Source organism: Lepidochelys kempii, chromosome 2, assembly GCF_965140265.1.
Source record: "Lepidochelys kempii isolate rLepKem1 chromosome 2, rLepKem1.hap2, whole genome shotgun sequence".
Taxonomy (NCBI): Eukaryota; Metazoa; Chordata; order Testudines; family Cheloniidae; genus Lepidochelys; species Lepidochelys kempii.
This window is the reverse complement of record NC_133257.1, coordinates 105,089,004-105,105,835: the sequence shown is the minus strand read 5'-3', so window position 1 is coordinate 105,105,835 and position 16,832 is coordinate 105,089,004. Positions and strand designations below refer to the sequence as shown.

The 16,832-nt window shown below is 41.0% G+C and overlaps 1 protein-coding gene across 6 annotated transcripts; it reads right to left on the bottom strand.

The window, feature by feature from the left end:
- Positions 1–4,147: 4,147 nt before the first annotated feature.
- On the bottom strand, positions 4,148–15,511 carry LOC140906907 (probable 2-ketogluconate reductase). 6 transcript variants are annotated; one of them, XM_073331817.1, is made up of 7 exons: positions 15,263–15,496; positions 12,508–12,585; positions 12,029–12,413; positions 10,720–10,891; positions 7,916–8,094; positions 5,293–5,389; positions 4,148–4,546 (listed from the first exon to the last, which is right to left on the bottom strand). In XM_073331817.1, the coding sequence occupies exons 3-7, from the start codon at positions 12,408–12,410 to the stop codon at positions 4,390–4,392; spliced, it is 987 nt and encodes a 328-aa protein (XP_073187918.1). In that variant the 5' UTR covers positions 12,411–12,413; positions 12,508–12,585; positions 15,263–15,496; the 3' UTR covers positions 4,148–4,389. The 6 variants fall into 6 exon arrangements, with proteins under 6 accessions (XP_073187918.1, XP_073187920.1, XP_073187916.1 ...); XM_073331819.1 differs by having other exon boundaries at positions 15,308–15,496; XM_073331815.1 differs by lacking the exon at positions 12,508–12,585 and having other exon boundaries at positions 14,526–15,503.
- Positions 15,512–16,832: the final 1,321 nt, after the last annotated feature.

Sequence of the window (16,832 nt, the reverse complement as noted above, 5' to 3'; positions counted from 1 at the left end):
CCAAAAACACCAGTGGACAGGCATAGGGCTCCAGTGACCTCCTGGCTAATCACTAGATGGTACTCCTGTGGAGGGGTCCATGGTAAGGTGGTGGTGTCTTGAGGAGGGGTAGTGAGAGTGGCTCCAACGACAGGAGAGGTAGGATGTTTTTCAATTCACCTCATACAAGTATTGTAGTGCAATCTCTTTATTGTAAAAGTGCAACTTACAAATGTAGCTTTTTAAAAAATGTACATAACTGCACTCAGAAACAAAACAATGTAAAACTTTAGAGTCTATAAGTTGAAGCATGAAGGTGCATAAGAATGTTTAGCATAGCTGGTATGTAAATACCTTTCAATACGAGCGATAACAGTGCCATGTGAACACCTGTTCTCACTCTCAGGTGACATTGTAAATAAGAAGCAGGCAGCATTGTCTCCCGTAAATGTAAACAAACTGGTTTGCTTTAGCTATTGGCTGAACAAGAAGTAGGACTGAGTGGACTTGTATGAGGTGAATTGAAAAATACTTTTTCTTTTATCTTTTTTACAGTGCAAATATTTGTAACAAAAAATAATAATAATAAGTGAGCACTGTACACCTTGTATTCTATGTTATAATTGAAATCAGTATATTTGAAAATGTAGGAAAACACCCAAAAATATTTATAATAATTGTAAATTGGTTTTCTATTATTGTTTAATAGTGCGATGAAAACTGTGATTAATCACAACTATTTTTTTAATCTAGTTAATTTGTTTTGCATTAATCGTATAAATTAACTGTGATTAACTGGCAACTCTAAATAAAATACAAGAGTACGCCGTCCACTCAGAGCACTGGCAAAAGCAAGATGAGCAGTTCCAGCAACCATCACGGGCAGTAAGAAGGAACAGTGCGGGCTCAGGTTGAGCCCTTTATAGCGGCGACACCGGTGTGCAGCAGAAGAGGGTGCTCCAGCTTCCTCAATGGGTACCACTGAGATAAAAATTTCTTGTGATTGTCCAAGGGGCATGCAGACACCTAAGAGTGGAATGCACATGTGCATAGACTAAGCAAACTGTATAGCTAGGTGCCTAGGCAAACACTTTCAAACATGGGGTACCTAAAGTTAGGGACCTAAATAAAAGTGGCCTGATTTTAAGAGGTGCTGAGCATCTGCAGCCCTGTGACAGCAGTGTGTTTGCAGCACTTCTAAAAAAAAATGATATTTACATTAGTAATAGATTAGACTTTTCACTGGATTTTTATAAGGGGAGAAACCCCACAGTGTCACCAACTGTTGTGACTAGTAATCCATCAACATTTGGATTGTCTTTGAGTCATACAAACATTAACTCATTAGCTACTAGGTAGTCTGTGTGTACTATGCTAAATCTTTATTTTATAATCCTTCCAAGAAGCCTTGGAAAACCTTAGTCCTCCTGCCCTGCTCATGTTGCTCAGTAATGAGAAGGACTCCTGGCTTTACTAAGCACTATGGAGACAATAAGACATTTCTTGCCTTCTCTGCATGTGTTCTTTGTACCTACTCAGGAAATGGATTATAAAAGGAGTTGGACTTTAGGTTGGACTCAGTGCTCAGTTAGACATTTACTTCACCCATGTGATTTCAGTGGCGGATATAGTTTTGTTTCTTGGCTCTGTCAAGATAAAAATAGTCTTTTTTGCGTAGAAGCTGTTATGAGAACACTATCACTTTCACATTTAAGACCCCCCTAGAAAAACAGAACATAATGTTTGAATTTTTGGATCTGCTTTCGTTTACCAATGTTGAGAGTGAAAAGTTCTCAAAATATGGTGTGAAATTTCAGATCAAGAATCAACATGAAGGAGTCAGCCTTGTTGGTGTCTTGATATCAAGATGCAATGCTGCTATGTTGGCCCAAAAGTATTTTGGAGTGAAGTCAAATTTCTGCAGAGAATTCATGCTCAATCCATCCCTGACATGCTTGTGATGTTACACCCCATATTCTTTATGGAAATATGCTTATGATATGGATATGGCATAACTGAGATATATTTTATGCAAGATGGGTCTTGTAAGGTATCATCGGAAAGGCTGTAATTTACTGAATAACAAATTTATTTGGGCATAAGCGTTCATGGGCTAAAACCCACTTCATCGGATGCATGCAGTAGAAAATACAGTAGGAAGATATATATACACAGAGAACATGAAAAAATGGGTGTTGCCCTACCAACTGTAATGAGACCAATTAATTAAGGTGGGCTATTATCAGCAGGAGAAAAAAACCCTTTTATAGTGATAATCGGGATGGCCCATTTCAAACAGTTGACAAGAAGGTGTGAGTAACAGTGGGGGGGGGGAATAGCATGGGGAAATAGTTTTTACTTTGTGTAATGGCCCATCCACTCCCAGTCTTTATTCAAGCCTAATTTAATGGTGTCCAGTTTCCAAATTAATTCCAATTCTGCAGTTTCTTGCTGGAGTCTGTTTTTGAAGTTTTTTTGTTGAAGAATTGCAACTTGTAGGTCTGAAATTGAGTGACCAGGGAGGTTGAAGTGTTCTCCGACTGGTTTTTGAATGTTATAATTCTTGATGTCTGATTTGTGTCCATTTATTCTTTTGTGTAGAGATTGCCCGGTTTGGCTAATGTACATGGCAGAGGGGCACTGTTGGCACATGATGGCATATATCACATTGGTAGATATGCAGGTGAACGAGCCTCTTATGGTGTGGCTGATGTGATTAGGTCCTATGATGGTGTCCCTTGAATAGATATGTGGACACAGTTGGCAACGGGCTTTGTTGCAAGGATAGGTTCCTGGGTTAGTGGTTCTGTTGTGTGGTGTGTGGTGGCTGGTGAGTATTTGCTTCAGGTTGGGGGGCTGTCTGTAAGCAAGGACTGGACTGTCTCCCAAGATCTGTGAGAGTGATGGGTCGTCCTTCAGGATAGGTTGTAGATCCTTGATGATGCGTTGGAGAGGTTTAATTTGGGGGCTGAAGGTGACGGCTAGTGGTGTTCTGTTACTTTCTTTGTTGGGCCTGTCCTGGAGTAGACAAAAAAAGCTTCAAAAACAGACTCCAACAAGAAACTGCAGAATTGGAATTAATTTGCAAACTGGACACCATTAAATTAGGCTTGAATAAAGACTGGGAGTGGATGGGTCATTACATAAAGTAAAGTGACAGGTTTCAGAGTAACAGCCTTGTTAGTCTGTATTCGCAAAAAGAAAAGGAGTACTTGTGGCACCTTAGAGACTAACCAATTTATTTGAGCATAAGCTTTCGTGAGCTACAACTCATCCGATGAAGTGAGCTGTAGCTCACGAAAGCTTATGCTCAAATAAATTGGTTAGTCTCTAAGGTGCCACAAGTACTCCTTTTCTTTTTACATAAAGTAAAAACTATTTCCCCATGCTAATTTTTTTCCTCCTGCTGTTACTCACACCTTCTTGTCAACTGTTTGAAATGGGCCATCCTGATTATCACTACAAAAAGGGTTTTTTTTCTTCTGCAAATAATAGCCCACCTTAATTAATTGGTCTCGTTACAGTTGGTATGGCAACACCCATTTTTTCATGTTATCTGTGTATATATATCTTCCTACTGTATTTTCCACTGCATGCATCCGATGAAGTGGGTTTTAGCCCACAAAAGCTTATGCTCAAATCAATTTGTTAGTCTCTAAGGTGCCACAAGTACTCCTCGTTTGTTTTTTTTTGCTGATACAGACTAACACGGCTACCACTCTGAAATTTGCTGAATGTGATTATCCAATTTGTATGCATGTATCATTTCTGTATCTAAAGTTAGGAATATTGACTATGCAACAATTACAACTGTGTGTGTGTATGTGGGAGACACCCACCAGACAACAGGCCATCAGCTTTGATGGGCCATTAGGAAGAAACAATAAGACTTTGAAGATACGAATCTGTCTCCTTCCTGAGAGGCTTCCTGGGACGTAGCTATGACACTACAAGATCACCTGGTACTAACACCATCTTTGACTTCTACTAATTTTTCACTAAAAGGAGAGGGAGGTCAATATTACTTCTGATTTTCTTATGTTATTCTGAAGACCATAAAGAGCAGCTAGTGTGCCCCTCTCCCCCACGTTAGGATGCAGCAAGTATGAGGATAAGTATGCAGTGTGTATTTGGTGAAAGAGTAGATTGAAAACATCAGAGAGTCGTCTACAACTGCTCGTCTAAGAGCCTTTGAACAATTGACTTTATTAGTTCATTATTATTCAAATGATCACATGACTGGAGTGTAATGATATAGAATAGCCACTAGGTGGCCCCATAAATGTGACAGCAGTATAGGAACATCTTCACTTGTCACTATTAATCATTGCACTGCAAAGTTACTTTATGATTCAGTAGAATAAAGTCCGTTCACAGATATGCCATTGTGTATTTATGTTTTCTGACATGTCACTGAGGGATTACTTCACTAGGAATGGGGAGACCATTAAGAACAGCTTGTATATTTGCTACTGCTTCTTCTGTCATCATACGGGTGGCTTGGACTGTAGCAGTTCCAATGTGAGGAGTTATGATAATGTTCTTTAATTTTAATAATGGATGATCTCTGTAAGAAAAAGAAAGGACAGAATAATTAGAGGTGAATTTTACATTTCTACAGCCATGTTCATTCTAACAGAAAAGGGCAGAAGTAACGGGCAAAGTCTTGCATGTGAGAAAGAGGTATCATGATGCACAGAGGGTTGCACAGAACAGCAAGGAGCAAATTTGCCCACTTCTTCTCCTGCATGGGCCTTCATGTCAGTCAGGCTGCTACAGAGCTGCAATACATGAGAATAAGGATCTAATTTGCCAGTTGCTTGTGCATAACAGCCTGAAGATTTGACCTCAAGCAGCTTACATAGGGTTACGAGATAGCAACTGTGAAAAAACAGGACAGGGGGTGGGAGTTAATAGGTGCCTATATAAGCAAAAGTCCCCAAAAATGGGACTGTCCCTTTAAAAAACGGGATGGATGGCCACCCTAAGCTTATAGGAATTTGTAAATGACATGCACACAGACTTTACAAATTTGGACATAAGCAACTGGCCTCTGGCCCCTGAGAGAATCAGGAACAGAATCAGGATTGGAACTCAGGAGTTCCTGGCACCTAGTCTTGTGCCCAGTAAACCGGAACGCATCTCTCCTGCAAAAATATGCAAACACCTATGGAAAATGTAATTTGGATTTGAAGACAGTGTCTAATATATTCCCAGAATTTTGAAGGGATGCTGAAGAATTTAAGAATGTTTTCCAGTATTAATCTATAATGCAAATAATTTCTGATAAACAGAAAGAAAACAGTTTTCTACCTTGGCAGAGGTTCAGGGTATGTCACATCCAAAGCTGCAGCTTTAATAATCCCATTTTGGAGAGCATCCACCAGTGCATCATGATCAACTACTGCGCCTGCATTAAAATGATAGTGTCTTATTGGCATATCCAGATAAGGTACAGAAAAAAACTAATCTCCAGGTAAGTTCCCTATCTTTAACTGAGAGGAGAGGTCTCATAATGCAATTTAAAATACTATTGGATTTATATCTCATTATAAAAACAAGACTGCCTTCTAGTAATGGTTAACCAAACAAAGCAAAGAATGATTTTTTTTTTTTTATTAGCAAGACAGCATGGTCTAGTGGACAGAGCACTGGAATAGGATTCAGGAGACTTGGTTCTATTCCTGGTTATGCCATTGACCTGCTCTGTGATCTTAGGTGAGTCACTTTACCTCTCTGTGCCTCTATATCTTCTTCACTCCTTTACCTAGTTGTCTATTGAGACTGAAATCTCTTTGGGAAAGGAACTGTCTCTTACAGATTTATATAGCTTTGAAGGCCAGAAGGGACCACTGGGATCATCTGGTCTGACCTCCCACATAACACGGGCCATAGCACTTCCCTGAATTAATTCCTGTTTGAAATTGAGTGGATCTTTTAGAAAAACATCCAATCTTGATTTAAAAATTTCCACCACAGCCCTTCGTAAGTTGTTCCATTGGTTAATTACCCTCATTGTTAAAACTTTTCACCTTATTTCCAAGTCTGAATTTGTCTAGCTTCACTTCCAGCCATTCCTTTCTCTGCTAGTTTGAAGAGCCCATTATCAAATATTAGTTCCCCATGTAGGTATTTATAGACTGTAATCAAGCCACTCCTTAACCTTCTCTTTGTTAAGGGAAACAGTTTGAGCTACTTGAGTCTATCGCTATAAGGCATGTTTTCTAATCCTTTAATCATTCTCGTGGCTCTTCTCTGAAACCACTTCAATTTATCAACATCCTTCTTGAATTTTGGATACTAGAACTGGACACAGTATTTCAGCAGCAGTTGCTTCAGTACCGAGGTAAACTAACCTCTCTCCTCCTCCTGGAGCTTCCCCTGTTTGTGTCTCTAGGATCACATTAGCCCTTTTGCCACAGAGTTGCATAGGGAGCTCATGCTCATGGGGCTAAGCTCCCGTAAGAGAATCAGAGTTTTCCACACATGGAATCTGCCACACTCTACATCACCTCAACTCCCCCAACCAAAGGTGCTGAAGTCACCTTTCCCTGATCCAGTCTAAACTCTCCGGGTTTTCTTCTCTGCATCCCACAGTCCCCTTTCCCTGTAGCTCTTGCACAGAAGCCATGAGAGCGAAGGGGTCATTGTCTTATGTATTTGTGTGGTGCCAAAGGGGCCCCAGCCTCACTTAGGGCCTCTACATGTTACTGTAATACAAATTATAATGACACAATTTAGTACAGAAATTCTACTGTACTAGATAACACTCTCATTGGGCAGTGGGCTGTCCTTGCGTTCAGTTCATCATGAAGATATTTGTACATTTTTCTTAGATGAAATAACCCTGAGTTAAAATGAGAGATGCTGGACACTCACTGAGCCACCATAACTCCTGTGGAAAGTATGGTTGCCAACCCTCCAGGATTGTCCTGGAGTCTCCATGAATTAAAAATTAGTCTTTAATAAAAGATTATGACTTGTGCTGAAACCTCCAGAAATACATCCAATCAAAATTGGCAACCCTAGTTGAGAGGCATAACAGCATGGCTTGCCCCTTAAGGGCTGGAGGCCTGACGCCAGCTAATCCTGATTACTGAAAGAAATGCTGTAGCCCATCTGTGCTGCATTGACAGCCTTGATGGGGCCTGATGGAGGACAGCTGAATCACTGGAACTGGGGGAGCCAAGGGACCATGGCCCCCCACTTTTAAACAAAAGAAACATAAGCACAGAATTTATGTCCCCTGCAGATTTTTTCCCTCCACAAAATAATAGATTCTGCTGGGGAGACGCTGCAATTACACTGTTTGCCCACCAGAGCAGCCAGCCAGGGAGAGAGAGGGGGCACTTTTGTGAGGAAACCCAGATGGGTTTTGAGCCTAAAAGTTTGGGCCTAAAAGCCAGTGACAGAAGGCTGAGCTCTAGCTAGGAAGAGCTGGAGGATGGGTTGTGAGAGCAGACTGGGACAGAAGAAGAGCTATGGGTGTTAGAAAAGACACCAAAACTAAGTATGGACTCTTGTATGGTGATGGACTGTATATGGGACCTTGAGGTCCCATATATGCTATTTGTGTGATTAAACTGACCCCAGGCAGGGGTGATGGTACCCCAGAGAGAAGCCTGTGTGCAGTCCTTCAGGGGGTCTGAAGAGCGGGAAACAGAAGCAGGGTATTGCGGGTAGCCTCTGGCCAGGAAGGACAGGAGGTAGCCAACCCTGTGATAAGAGGTAAATGGGAGTTGTGGATGTTCAGCACTAATCAGCATTTGGTCTATAATTCATTATTTATTATTAGTTAAGTGCCAGCTATCCTGTGTACTGAACAAAGCATGGAGGAAGTCACAGACCTTGGCTGAGAGAGCTTCTTGATACAAAAAGACAACATTCAACCTACCTTAACTATAAAACCACAACCAGTGCTTCCATAACACCCTACCTCTGCAGATGTTAATAAGAGTAGCAGTGGGTTTCATCAGCTCTAACTCCCTTTTCCCAATCAATCTGTGTGTCTGAGGTGTCAGGTTCACAACCAGCATCACAAAGTCAGATTGCTGGAGCAAGTCTTCCATCTTTTCACAGTAGTGGGCACCAACAGCCTGTTCCTCCTCTTCTTTTCTGAGGCAGAAAGACCAGAGTTATCTTTTATTGGTAAAAAAAGAAAACCACTTGCTGCTGCTGCTGCTACTATGCCACCCCCATGGACGACTGGAAAGAGTGCATAGTTGCTATGAACCAATGTCTCTGCTGTTATAGAAATATAAAATGGGGAACAGTGCCACAGAAAGAACTGGGCGACTCCTACAATCCTATTTGGATTGGCCTTCAGTGAGGACTCTGGTGGGGAGGGGAAGTGAGAGAGGTGAATACATTAATCCAAGGAGCATTGAGGGAGAAACTAAAAGAAATGACATTTCATTGAGATCAATACTAAGCATGTTCCTATATTGATTATACTTATTTCCTAGTAGAATTTCAGTGAAAAAACAGGAATAGAAGCACCTCAGTGACCACTTCTATGTTTGTTAGTGGCAAATATGCTTTGTTCATGAATGTGTTCTCAGGAGTACTTATGTGGCCTCTTAAGCCACTCCATCAGGGGCTCGTTCACCTGCACATCTACCAATGTGATATATGCCATCATGTGCCAGCAATGCTCCTCTGCCATGTACATTGGCCAGACTGGACAGTCTCTGTGCAAAAGAATAAATGGACACAAATCTGACATCAGGAATCATAACATTCAAAAAACGGTAGGACAGCACTTCAACCTCTCTGGCCACTCAGTAAAAGATTTAAGGGTGGCAATTTTGCCACAGAAAATCTTCAAAAACAGAGTCCAACAAGAAACTGCTGAGCTTGAATTAATATGCAAATTAGATACCATTAACTTGGGTTTGAATAGAGACTGGGAGTGGCTGGGTCATTACACATATTGAATCTATTTCCTGATGTTAAGTATCATCACACCTTCTTGTCAACTGTCTAAATGAGCCATCTTGATTATCACTACAAAAGTTGTTTTTTTCTCCTGCTGATAATAGCTCATCTTAATTAATTAGCCGCTTACAGTTTGTATGGCAACTTCCACCTTCTCTGTATGTATGTGTATATATCTATATATATATCTTCTTATTATATGTTCCATTCTATGCAACTGATGAAGTGGGCTGTAGCGAAAGCTTGTGCTCTAATAAGTTTGTTACTCTCTAAGGTGCAACAAGTACTCCTGTTCTTCTTAAGGGAGAGTGTATAATGCAATGTGAGAGGATAGCAGATGAGCCATTTCTTGAAACGATTAGAACTGTTCAGTGGTGCTATAAGAATTTACCACGTTAAAGTGTGCTCAAAACTCAATTACGTGACACACAAATAAACATGCTTTTAATGTATATATTTTAACATCAAGAATTATTTGAACTATGCTATCACCATCAATCATTTTCTCTCTTATTACCCCGCTATAAGGCAAAAAACTGAGCTCCTTATTCAGTTTGTACTTGGTCCTTGTTAATGGGAATTTTGCCTGTGTAAGTACATGGAGAGTAAGGATTTCTGGATTTGGCCCACATATTGGAAATAGCTGCAAGGTATAAAATATAAAAGTGATATGCAATATATACTGACTAGCATGTGTATGTGCCACGGCCTTCTCTAAAAGGAAAGTCAGAACTTCTCAAAAAGACAAGATTATCACCCTCTACGTATACTTGATCCTGCTTTAGTGCAGGGGGCTGGAGTAGAATATTAGATGACCCCTTGAGGTCCCTTCAAGCCCTATGTTTCTATGATTCTAGTGGCTGGTAAGAAGATTTAAACTCTACAGTGAAGATTCTCCTTTAGCTGAAATGGGAGCGCTCTTCAGTTCTTTCTGATGCTGCCTGTGTTCAGTTCAACCGTGAGGTCTTTTTCTGGTCTAGGATTCATTACAGGTGATAAAAGAGACACTGAACGAAGACAATTTGAGGGGTCACTGCAGACAGGAACATTAGCCTCTGGAGTTGAAGATTGCTGTAGCACAAAGAAGGCCCTGTAATTTCAATGTCACCTTTTATATTACATTTCCTGGTTCTAACATGCATTTTGCTAATTAAATCCACTTCCTGCTGCTGCAACATGGGAGTAACAGTAAAAGGAGTTTATTTATCCATAAAAACAGCAAGGTAGTTTGCAAGTTTGCATTTCTTTTAACAAAATTGCTGCAACCCCCACCAGAATGGGCAGGGTGGAGGTGAGGGGAACCCACTTTGTAAAGGAGCTATGTATTGCTGACCCTTTTTCTCCTGATATAGACATTTAAATAGTGCTTAAAAATCATGCTGAATATATGATACTAACCTGTTCCATTGTTCTTGGCCAAAATTTTCAAACTTGGCTGCCAAAAGTTAGGCACCTAAATTCATATGTAAGCATGTAAATAAATAAGTGACCTGATTTTCAAAAGTGCTGACTACTCACAGCTCCCTCTGAAATCAACGGGAAGTGTGGTTGCTCAGGACGTTTGAAAATCAAGAGTGCTCATTTAAGTATCTAAATATGGATTTAGGCACCTAACTTGTGGCAGACAAATTTGAAAATTCTGACCGCTGACAATGAAGGGAATTCTCACTGGAATGAGGGAAGGAGGATTTGGCATAAACTGGGGAAGAGGTTCTTTGGGCAGGTTTTGCAACAAAAAGATGTATAACTTTTAAAAGAATCAAAAATATAATCTGCTCTAGTTCACATCAGATGCACTTTCACCTCTGGTTCCTGTTGTGGTACAGAATTTTCATTTCAAAAGCTTTGGCCCTCTTGGCCACCTTATACCCAATGCTGCCCATGCCGATGATACCAAGAGTAGCCCCAGTGACTTCATCTGCCAGCCAGTCGGCAGCAAAACGCTCAGTCTGTGGAGAAACTGCAATCTGACAACCTAAAAATAAAAAAAGCTGAGTGAGAAATGGATTCTTGTTGGATGAATTCTTCCCTGTTTGTAATATCCTCTTTGAAGCTTGAAAATAACTTCTCTTTCCCTGCCAGTTCAGACATTTTCCATTAGACAAACCTTGATTTTCTATCAGGGTGTATCCCACTATTCTCCTCAGGGAGGTACCAATACATAGGTGAAGTAGTGGAATTTTTTTACAGGATGGGTGGTGTGAGATTTGGAAACAGATTTGGAGATTACGTAACAGGACAGAATCGGCTGCATTGCAGAGGCCAGCTCAACAGGGGCTCTCTGCAAACTGTTGCGATGGGGACTTGCGGCAAAGGTGGGATGAGGGAAGTGTTGCACAGTGCCCAGGGCATGGGAGAACTGCTGTGTTTCTGTGGGATTCCTTCCTCTTAGCCTCCACAGACACTCTCCCCTCCACTAGGGCACAGCTTGTTGCTTCCGCTATGCACTGTGCCGAAACAAGTTGCCCCTTAGAGAGAGCACAAGCTAACACAGGCAACACAGTTAGTATCATCAGCAATTCTAATGTTATTCTGGGAACAGGGTTTATTAATTTGAGTTCTTTGCTGTAGGAGGAGTGCAAAGCAAAGTTATTCAGTGGATTTCATAGCAAATCACTTTCTCTGGTGATGGAGACCCAAGGCCTGATATCCACTGCCTTACACCCTTGTGTAGTCTTTTACAATGATGCAAAGGGGGTACTAATGAGTGACGAATTTTCATTTGCTTGCATTTTGCATTCACTTTGGATAGTTGTAAATAACTACATAAAGTGCAGGCAGTGGAGAGTTAGAGTGCAAATTCTGGTCCAAACAGTAGGCCTTGTACAGTATATAAATCAAATCAAAGGCAGTTTTAAGCACCTAACTTAGATAGACGCCTTAATTCTGTTGCCACTGCCTTCAGTAGAAGCTGGATTGGGCTCAGAATGTCAAAAACAATATAGAAAAAGAAGGACCACTTGAAAAACTGAATCTTTGCAGCTTTTCTTCCTATAAAGATTCTTAAACATTATTTCAACCAGATAATCTGTGACAGAATAAAAATAAAATATGCCAGAAATGTAGCTGATGTGATTTATGGAAATATCAGCAAAGGAATTTAAAAAGTTACCTTCCACTAGCCTTCTGGCAGATGCCAGCATCAAGGCCATCCCAATGTCTGCTGTGGAGTCAGAAACAGCATGTGGAGTATTGGTCACTTTAACTCCAAAGCTAGAAACCAATTTCAAGTCCAGGTGATCCACTCCTACCCCAGAGTTTGCAATCACCTTTAAGTGAGGTAGGCTCTGGAGGAGCTCCTGGTCAATGACTGGTCTGTGCTCATATATGAAAACAGATTTGATCTTTTCACTCAAACTTTCTTTGTTTTTAAGAAATTCCTTCATAGTGATGAGGTGAAATTGTTTCTTCAAGAGTTCCACATGGCCTTCCAGCACACCACATACACCTCCTATTTCGAGGATCAAAAGACCAGGCCGCTCTTGCTTTGCCATAAGCTGCGAAAAGGATTAAGAGAAATATGCCCTTGAATATGAGAAAATAACATTTTTGTAAAAATACCATTCAGTAGGTATGATGGGGTATACCTACCCCAAACTGGTCCAGCAGGGGTTACCCACCAGCTGTGGGCTGAGAAAGCCACACCCCCTCACCTCTGCTGGGCATGCTCTAACAAGAACCAAAGTATAAAAGGGAGTAGTTCAGCTGAGTCTGGGCTGGCCACTGACAAGAGTAGACATGTGTTGCAGGCTCCAGCTGGGAGGCTCTCAGAGCTTGAGGATATAGAAACCAGTCAGGTTGAGACTCCAACAACCCTCCCACCAATGCAGCGGAGAGATGGCAGAGGCCGTGAGGCTACCAGCATTGATAGGAAGTGGCACAGGGAACAGGACTGTATTAATGGGTGACCAAGACTGATTATAGAAGTGCCGGTTCCCTAAGGCCTTGGGTCAGGACCCAGTGGAGAAGGGTGGTCCTGGGTCCCCCTACCCTGGCTGTCCTGCTATCGGGGGCAGCCGACGCCCAGAGGGGTGAACTTTGCCACAGAAAGAGAGCCTTACTGATTCTGGCAATTGGGCAATACTACTCTGAGCTGTAGAGCTGCAACATAGACCCAGGCCACTTGGGCCGTCAAATATCCATTTGGATAACCCCCTGAAATCCGACACCCTGTGACAGGGTGTATCTACCCCACGACAGTAGGGATAATTAAAATCCACATTTGTAAATCTGTACTTAATGGAGCTACAGGCTTCCCTCAATTACACAATGTAAATCCAGAGTTACTAACTTGAAGTCAGTGGAGTTACTCTGGGTTTACACTGGCGTTAGGGCCTGATCCAGCTACCAGTGAAGTCAATGGGAATCATTCCAGTGACTTCAATGAGTACAGGATTAGGCCATGACAGATTAGGCCATCCGGCCTAGTGTCTATAGGGGTGCTAAGAGGTATAACTCTAAATTGTCCCTCATTTCCAGAGACATCACTTCATTTTAGTCCCAAAGTTACTTCCATTCCACACAATTTGGCAGCCCCTCACTTTTATTCTTGAAAATTATTTATCTCAGTAATAAAAGATCAGGAAGAGAGATTATTTTAAAAAGTCATTTAAAGTTGTCTGTGTGACAATCTGTTGTCTGTTCCTCATTTCAGGTCTTTATCGCACATTACATCTTGATTTGGATCCTGGCAGATTGAGAAGTATGCTAAAAAGAATCAGAGCCTGTAATCCTCAACAGGATTCTGACCAGTCCATGCCAGAAGCACAGGAGGGAGGCAAGGGGACATTCCTTGTGGATTCCCCTCTTGCACATCCATGCAAGGATTATCCAGAATCTAGGCATGTAATAAGTTGGCTGCCCAAGTACATACTTATGGTCTCAGGAGTATGTACCTATGTTCCCATTCTGCTGCCTGTGCCTACACTACTATTTTTAGCAAGCTAGCTTGATCAAAGCTAGTTCAGGTATGCCCACATGTGTTGCAATCGCACCTCCTGATTGCAGTGTATATACCCACAATGGTCCAGTTCACTGTTCCCCTGCACTTTGGGGAGTCATTGACACAAGAGCAAAGTGTGTGCAAAATGCTTCCCCTTTCTGATTTGACAGTGCTTTACAAACACTTCGCATTGGTGTATAAAGAGCTACGCAAGAATTGGAGAAATACTGAATGGGGCAACTCAAAGTACCTAAAGTTAAGCAGGTGCATAAATTATTTGCTGGATCAAAGTCACTTATCATGGGGCTACTTGAGAATATTTTGAGGTACACTAGTGGCAGAATGGAGAGAGATTTACTGAGATACTGAACAACTTTTTTTCTTTCTGTTTGTGACAGACAGATGGATGAGACACTGAGATATATGCTAAATACCAATAAAAGAAAAGGTTTTAAAACATCAAATAAATACTCTGAGCAATAGTATAGAATATCAGCCATCATCTGAGGTATTATATATCTAAACTGTTGCCTGACTATAACCCTGGAGCAAGGACTGTCTCTCTCTGTTTTGTTAGCCCATTGAGCACTTAAATAATATTAAAGTCAATAAATTAAAAATATTTAGGGGTCGTTTGTGCAGAGCAGAAGGCTCCCCCGATACTAACCTTGGTTTGGGGAGCACTTATTCCAGCTCTGCCAGTGCTGTTTGGGCCAGTCCTGTAGCTCCACCTGGAATCCATACTCCTTTTTGTCCAGTGATGCACGTGACAAACGGCTGGATGAATAAGTCTACCAGCCAACCTTGGGCAGCTAGTGGCTAACTGAATAGCTTCTACCAAAGAGAATGCTTTAACGCTAAACATAATCTTTCAGTTGTCCACCCCAGCGTGTTAAAGGTAAACTTGTCAAGGATATGGCTATTTTAATTTTGAACTAGTATCATCAACTAGGGTCGCCAACCCTCAGGATTTTATCACAAGCCTTGCAATATTTGGTATTTTTCTTAAAGCCCCAACTACTCAAATCAATTGATTATGTGAAAAATGAAAGTGTTTCTAGCCCTCACAGCTACAAAGAAAAGCTTCAAAACATGACCCATAAAAGCTGAAGCACAGTGCAAATCAAAATAATCAAAACATTATTTTTTAAAATTTCATTTTTTTAAAGATAAGCTTATGATTTTTTTGGTGGGGGCCTGACTCACAATTTTTGAATGAATAGGGTTAGCAATACTGCATCTGGAGTTTTAACAGGCTCACAGTATAACAGAAGTTTTTGTATTCAGTGAAGTAAACCTGCAGAATTCCTAATGGCTCTGCTTTCTGCTGATGTAAGTAAACAGAACAAATCTCTTTCACTGACATTCTTTAAACGAAAACTGATTATATAAATAAGAAATAACCTGGTACTTTCTATTGCTTTCTTCCTGACGCTGATCTTGGTTTACCTCTTGGTTGACGCTCTGTTTTACCACTTCTGGCAGTGGCAATAGCTTAAACACAAAATCTCCTTATACAACTACTTCCAGATCTCTGCAGCACACAGAGGGACACACAATCATATGATCTAATCCTTAATCCAAGGTCCCATAGCTGTCCTTACTCTGCCTGAATCCAACCCCACATAGCTAATGCGTTAGAGTATATATTCTTCCTGTGCAAATTTCAGTTGGCTGCGGCTGAGTACATTCACATGACTGTGAGCACTGCCAGCCATCTCTGCCAGGTCCACCCTCTATCAGAGAGTCTCTGGACACTTCAGCAGGAACTGCCACATAGAGTGACGCTATCTGCCAGTCTCTACTTCATCCTCTTTGGCTTTCTGTGCAGCCTTCCTAAACAATGTCATCTTCCCTCCTCCCTGCTTCTGAAACTGAATTCTATGGGGCGCGGAATAGCAGATATTGTTAGAATGTTTTTAGTTCTCTGTGCGCAGCTACACACATTCTTGTGGCAATGGAATCTGATCCAGAATCCGTCCACTATTGTAGAACTGTGCTCCAAAATCTAAGTTTTATTTCTTTTTAAAAAATTGCTTCTAGCCCTAATGGTTGCAAAGATAACCTTCTGAGTATGTAAACTAATGTAGTGATATCTGTGTGAGTGTGCAGAGAGACAAAATGAAATAATAACTCCAAGACAGATGTGGACTGTCCTATATCAATGATTGTGTTAACTCAGAAACCTAGTGATGCCAATTAATATGTCAACACGGCTAATAATTTAATTGCTGATTATTTTAAGAAAAATATCTACCCAGGGTGTTTATCTATCCTTTGTGCAATCGCAGATATTGGGGCATCAGGCAGCGAGGTAGCTTGTTACAGCTAACATGAGAAACTAGGAGTTTAAACCCCCTCCACTCCTAAACTTCAAGTCACCTTAATGTCTGCTGTTAAAATTAAAACTGAATATTTTGGAGTAGCATGAAATAAATTCAATTTACTATTAAAATATATAATACACACAATAGTAGACTGCTTGTATTATTCATTGCCATTCATTAACATTTTCACATTTCATTCAGTAAAATCCTCACTGTTTTAATTTACTTAGAGCTCATGCAGAATTCAGGACTAGAATGAAGCAGAAACCACTGGGTTTTAGAGCAGAATTTATGTTGTTTGCTGACAAGTACACTAAGCCTTGATGATGTCCAAGAAAGTGGAGCAACTCTGTCAGGAGCTGGGCATTAGGAAGTTTTGTGGACATATTTGTTCTGGGTTTATTGGCTTCTTGATTGCTGTTGCGATGAGCACTGGGAGACAAGGGAGGAGACTGATATTCACTTGCAATCCAGCTGGTTGAAATCTGTATGTGCCCCATGATTTTCACAAAGGGTTTTATAACTTTTTGTAGACTAGGGCAACAGCTAATAGTAACTTTATCCTGGGGCTCGTGGTTTTCAATGCAAGGTCAATGACCAACAAAGTCATCTGTGATTTAAACCTGTCTTTTTTGCTTGTTATTAAA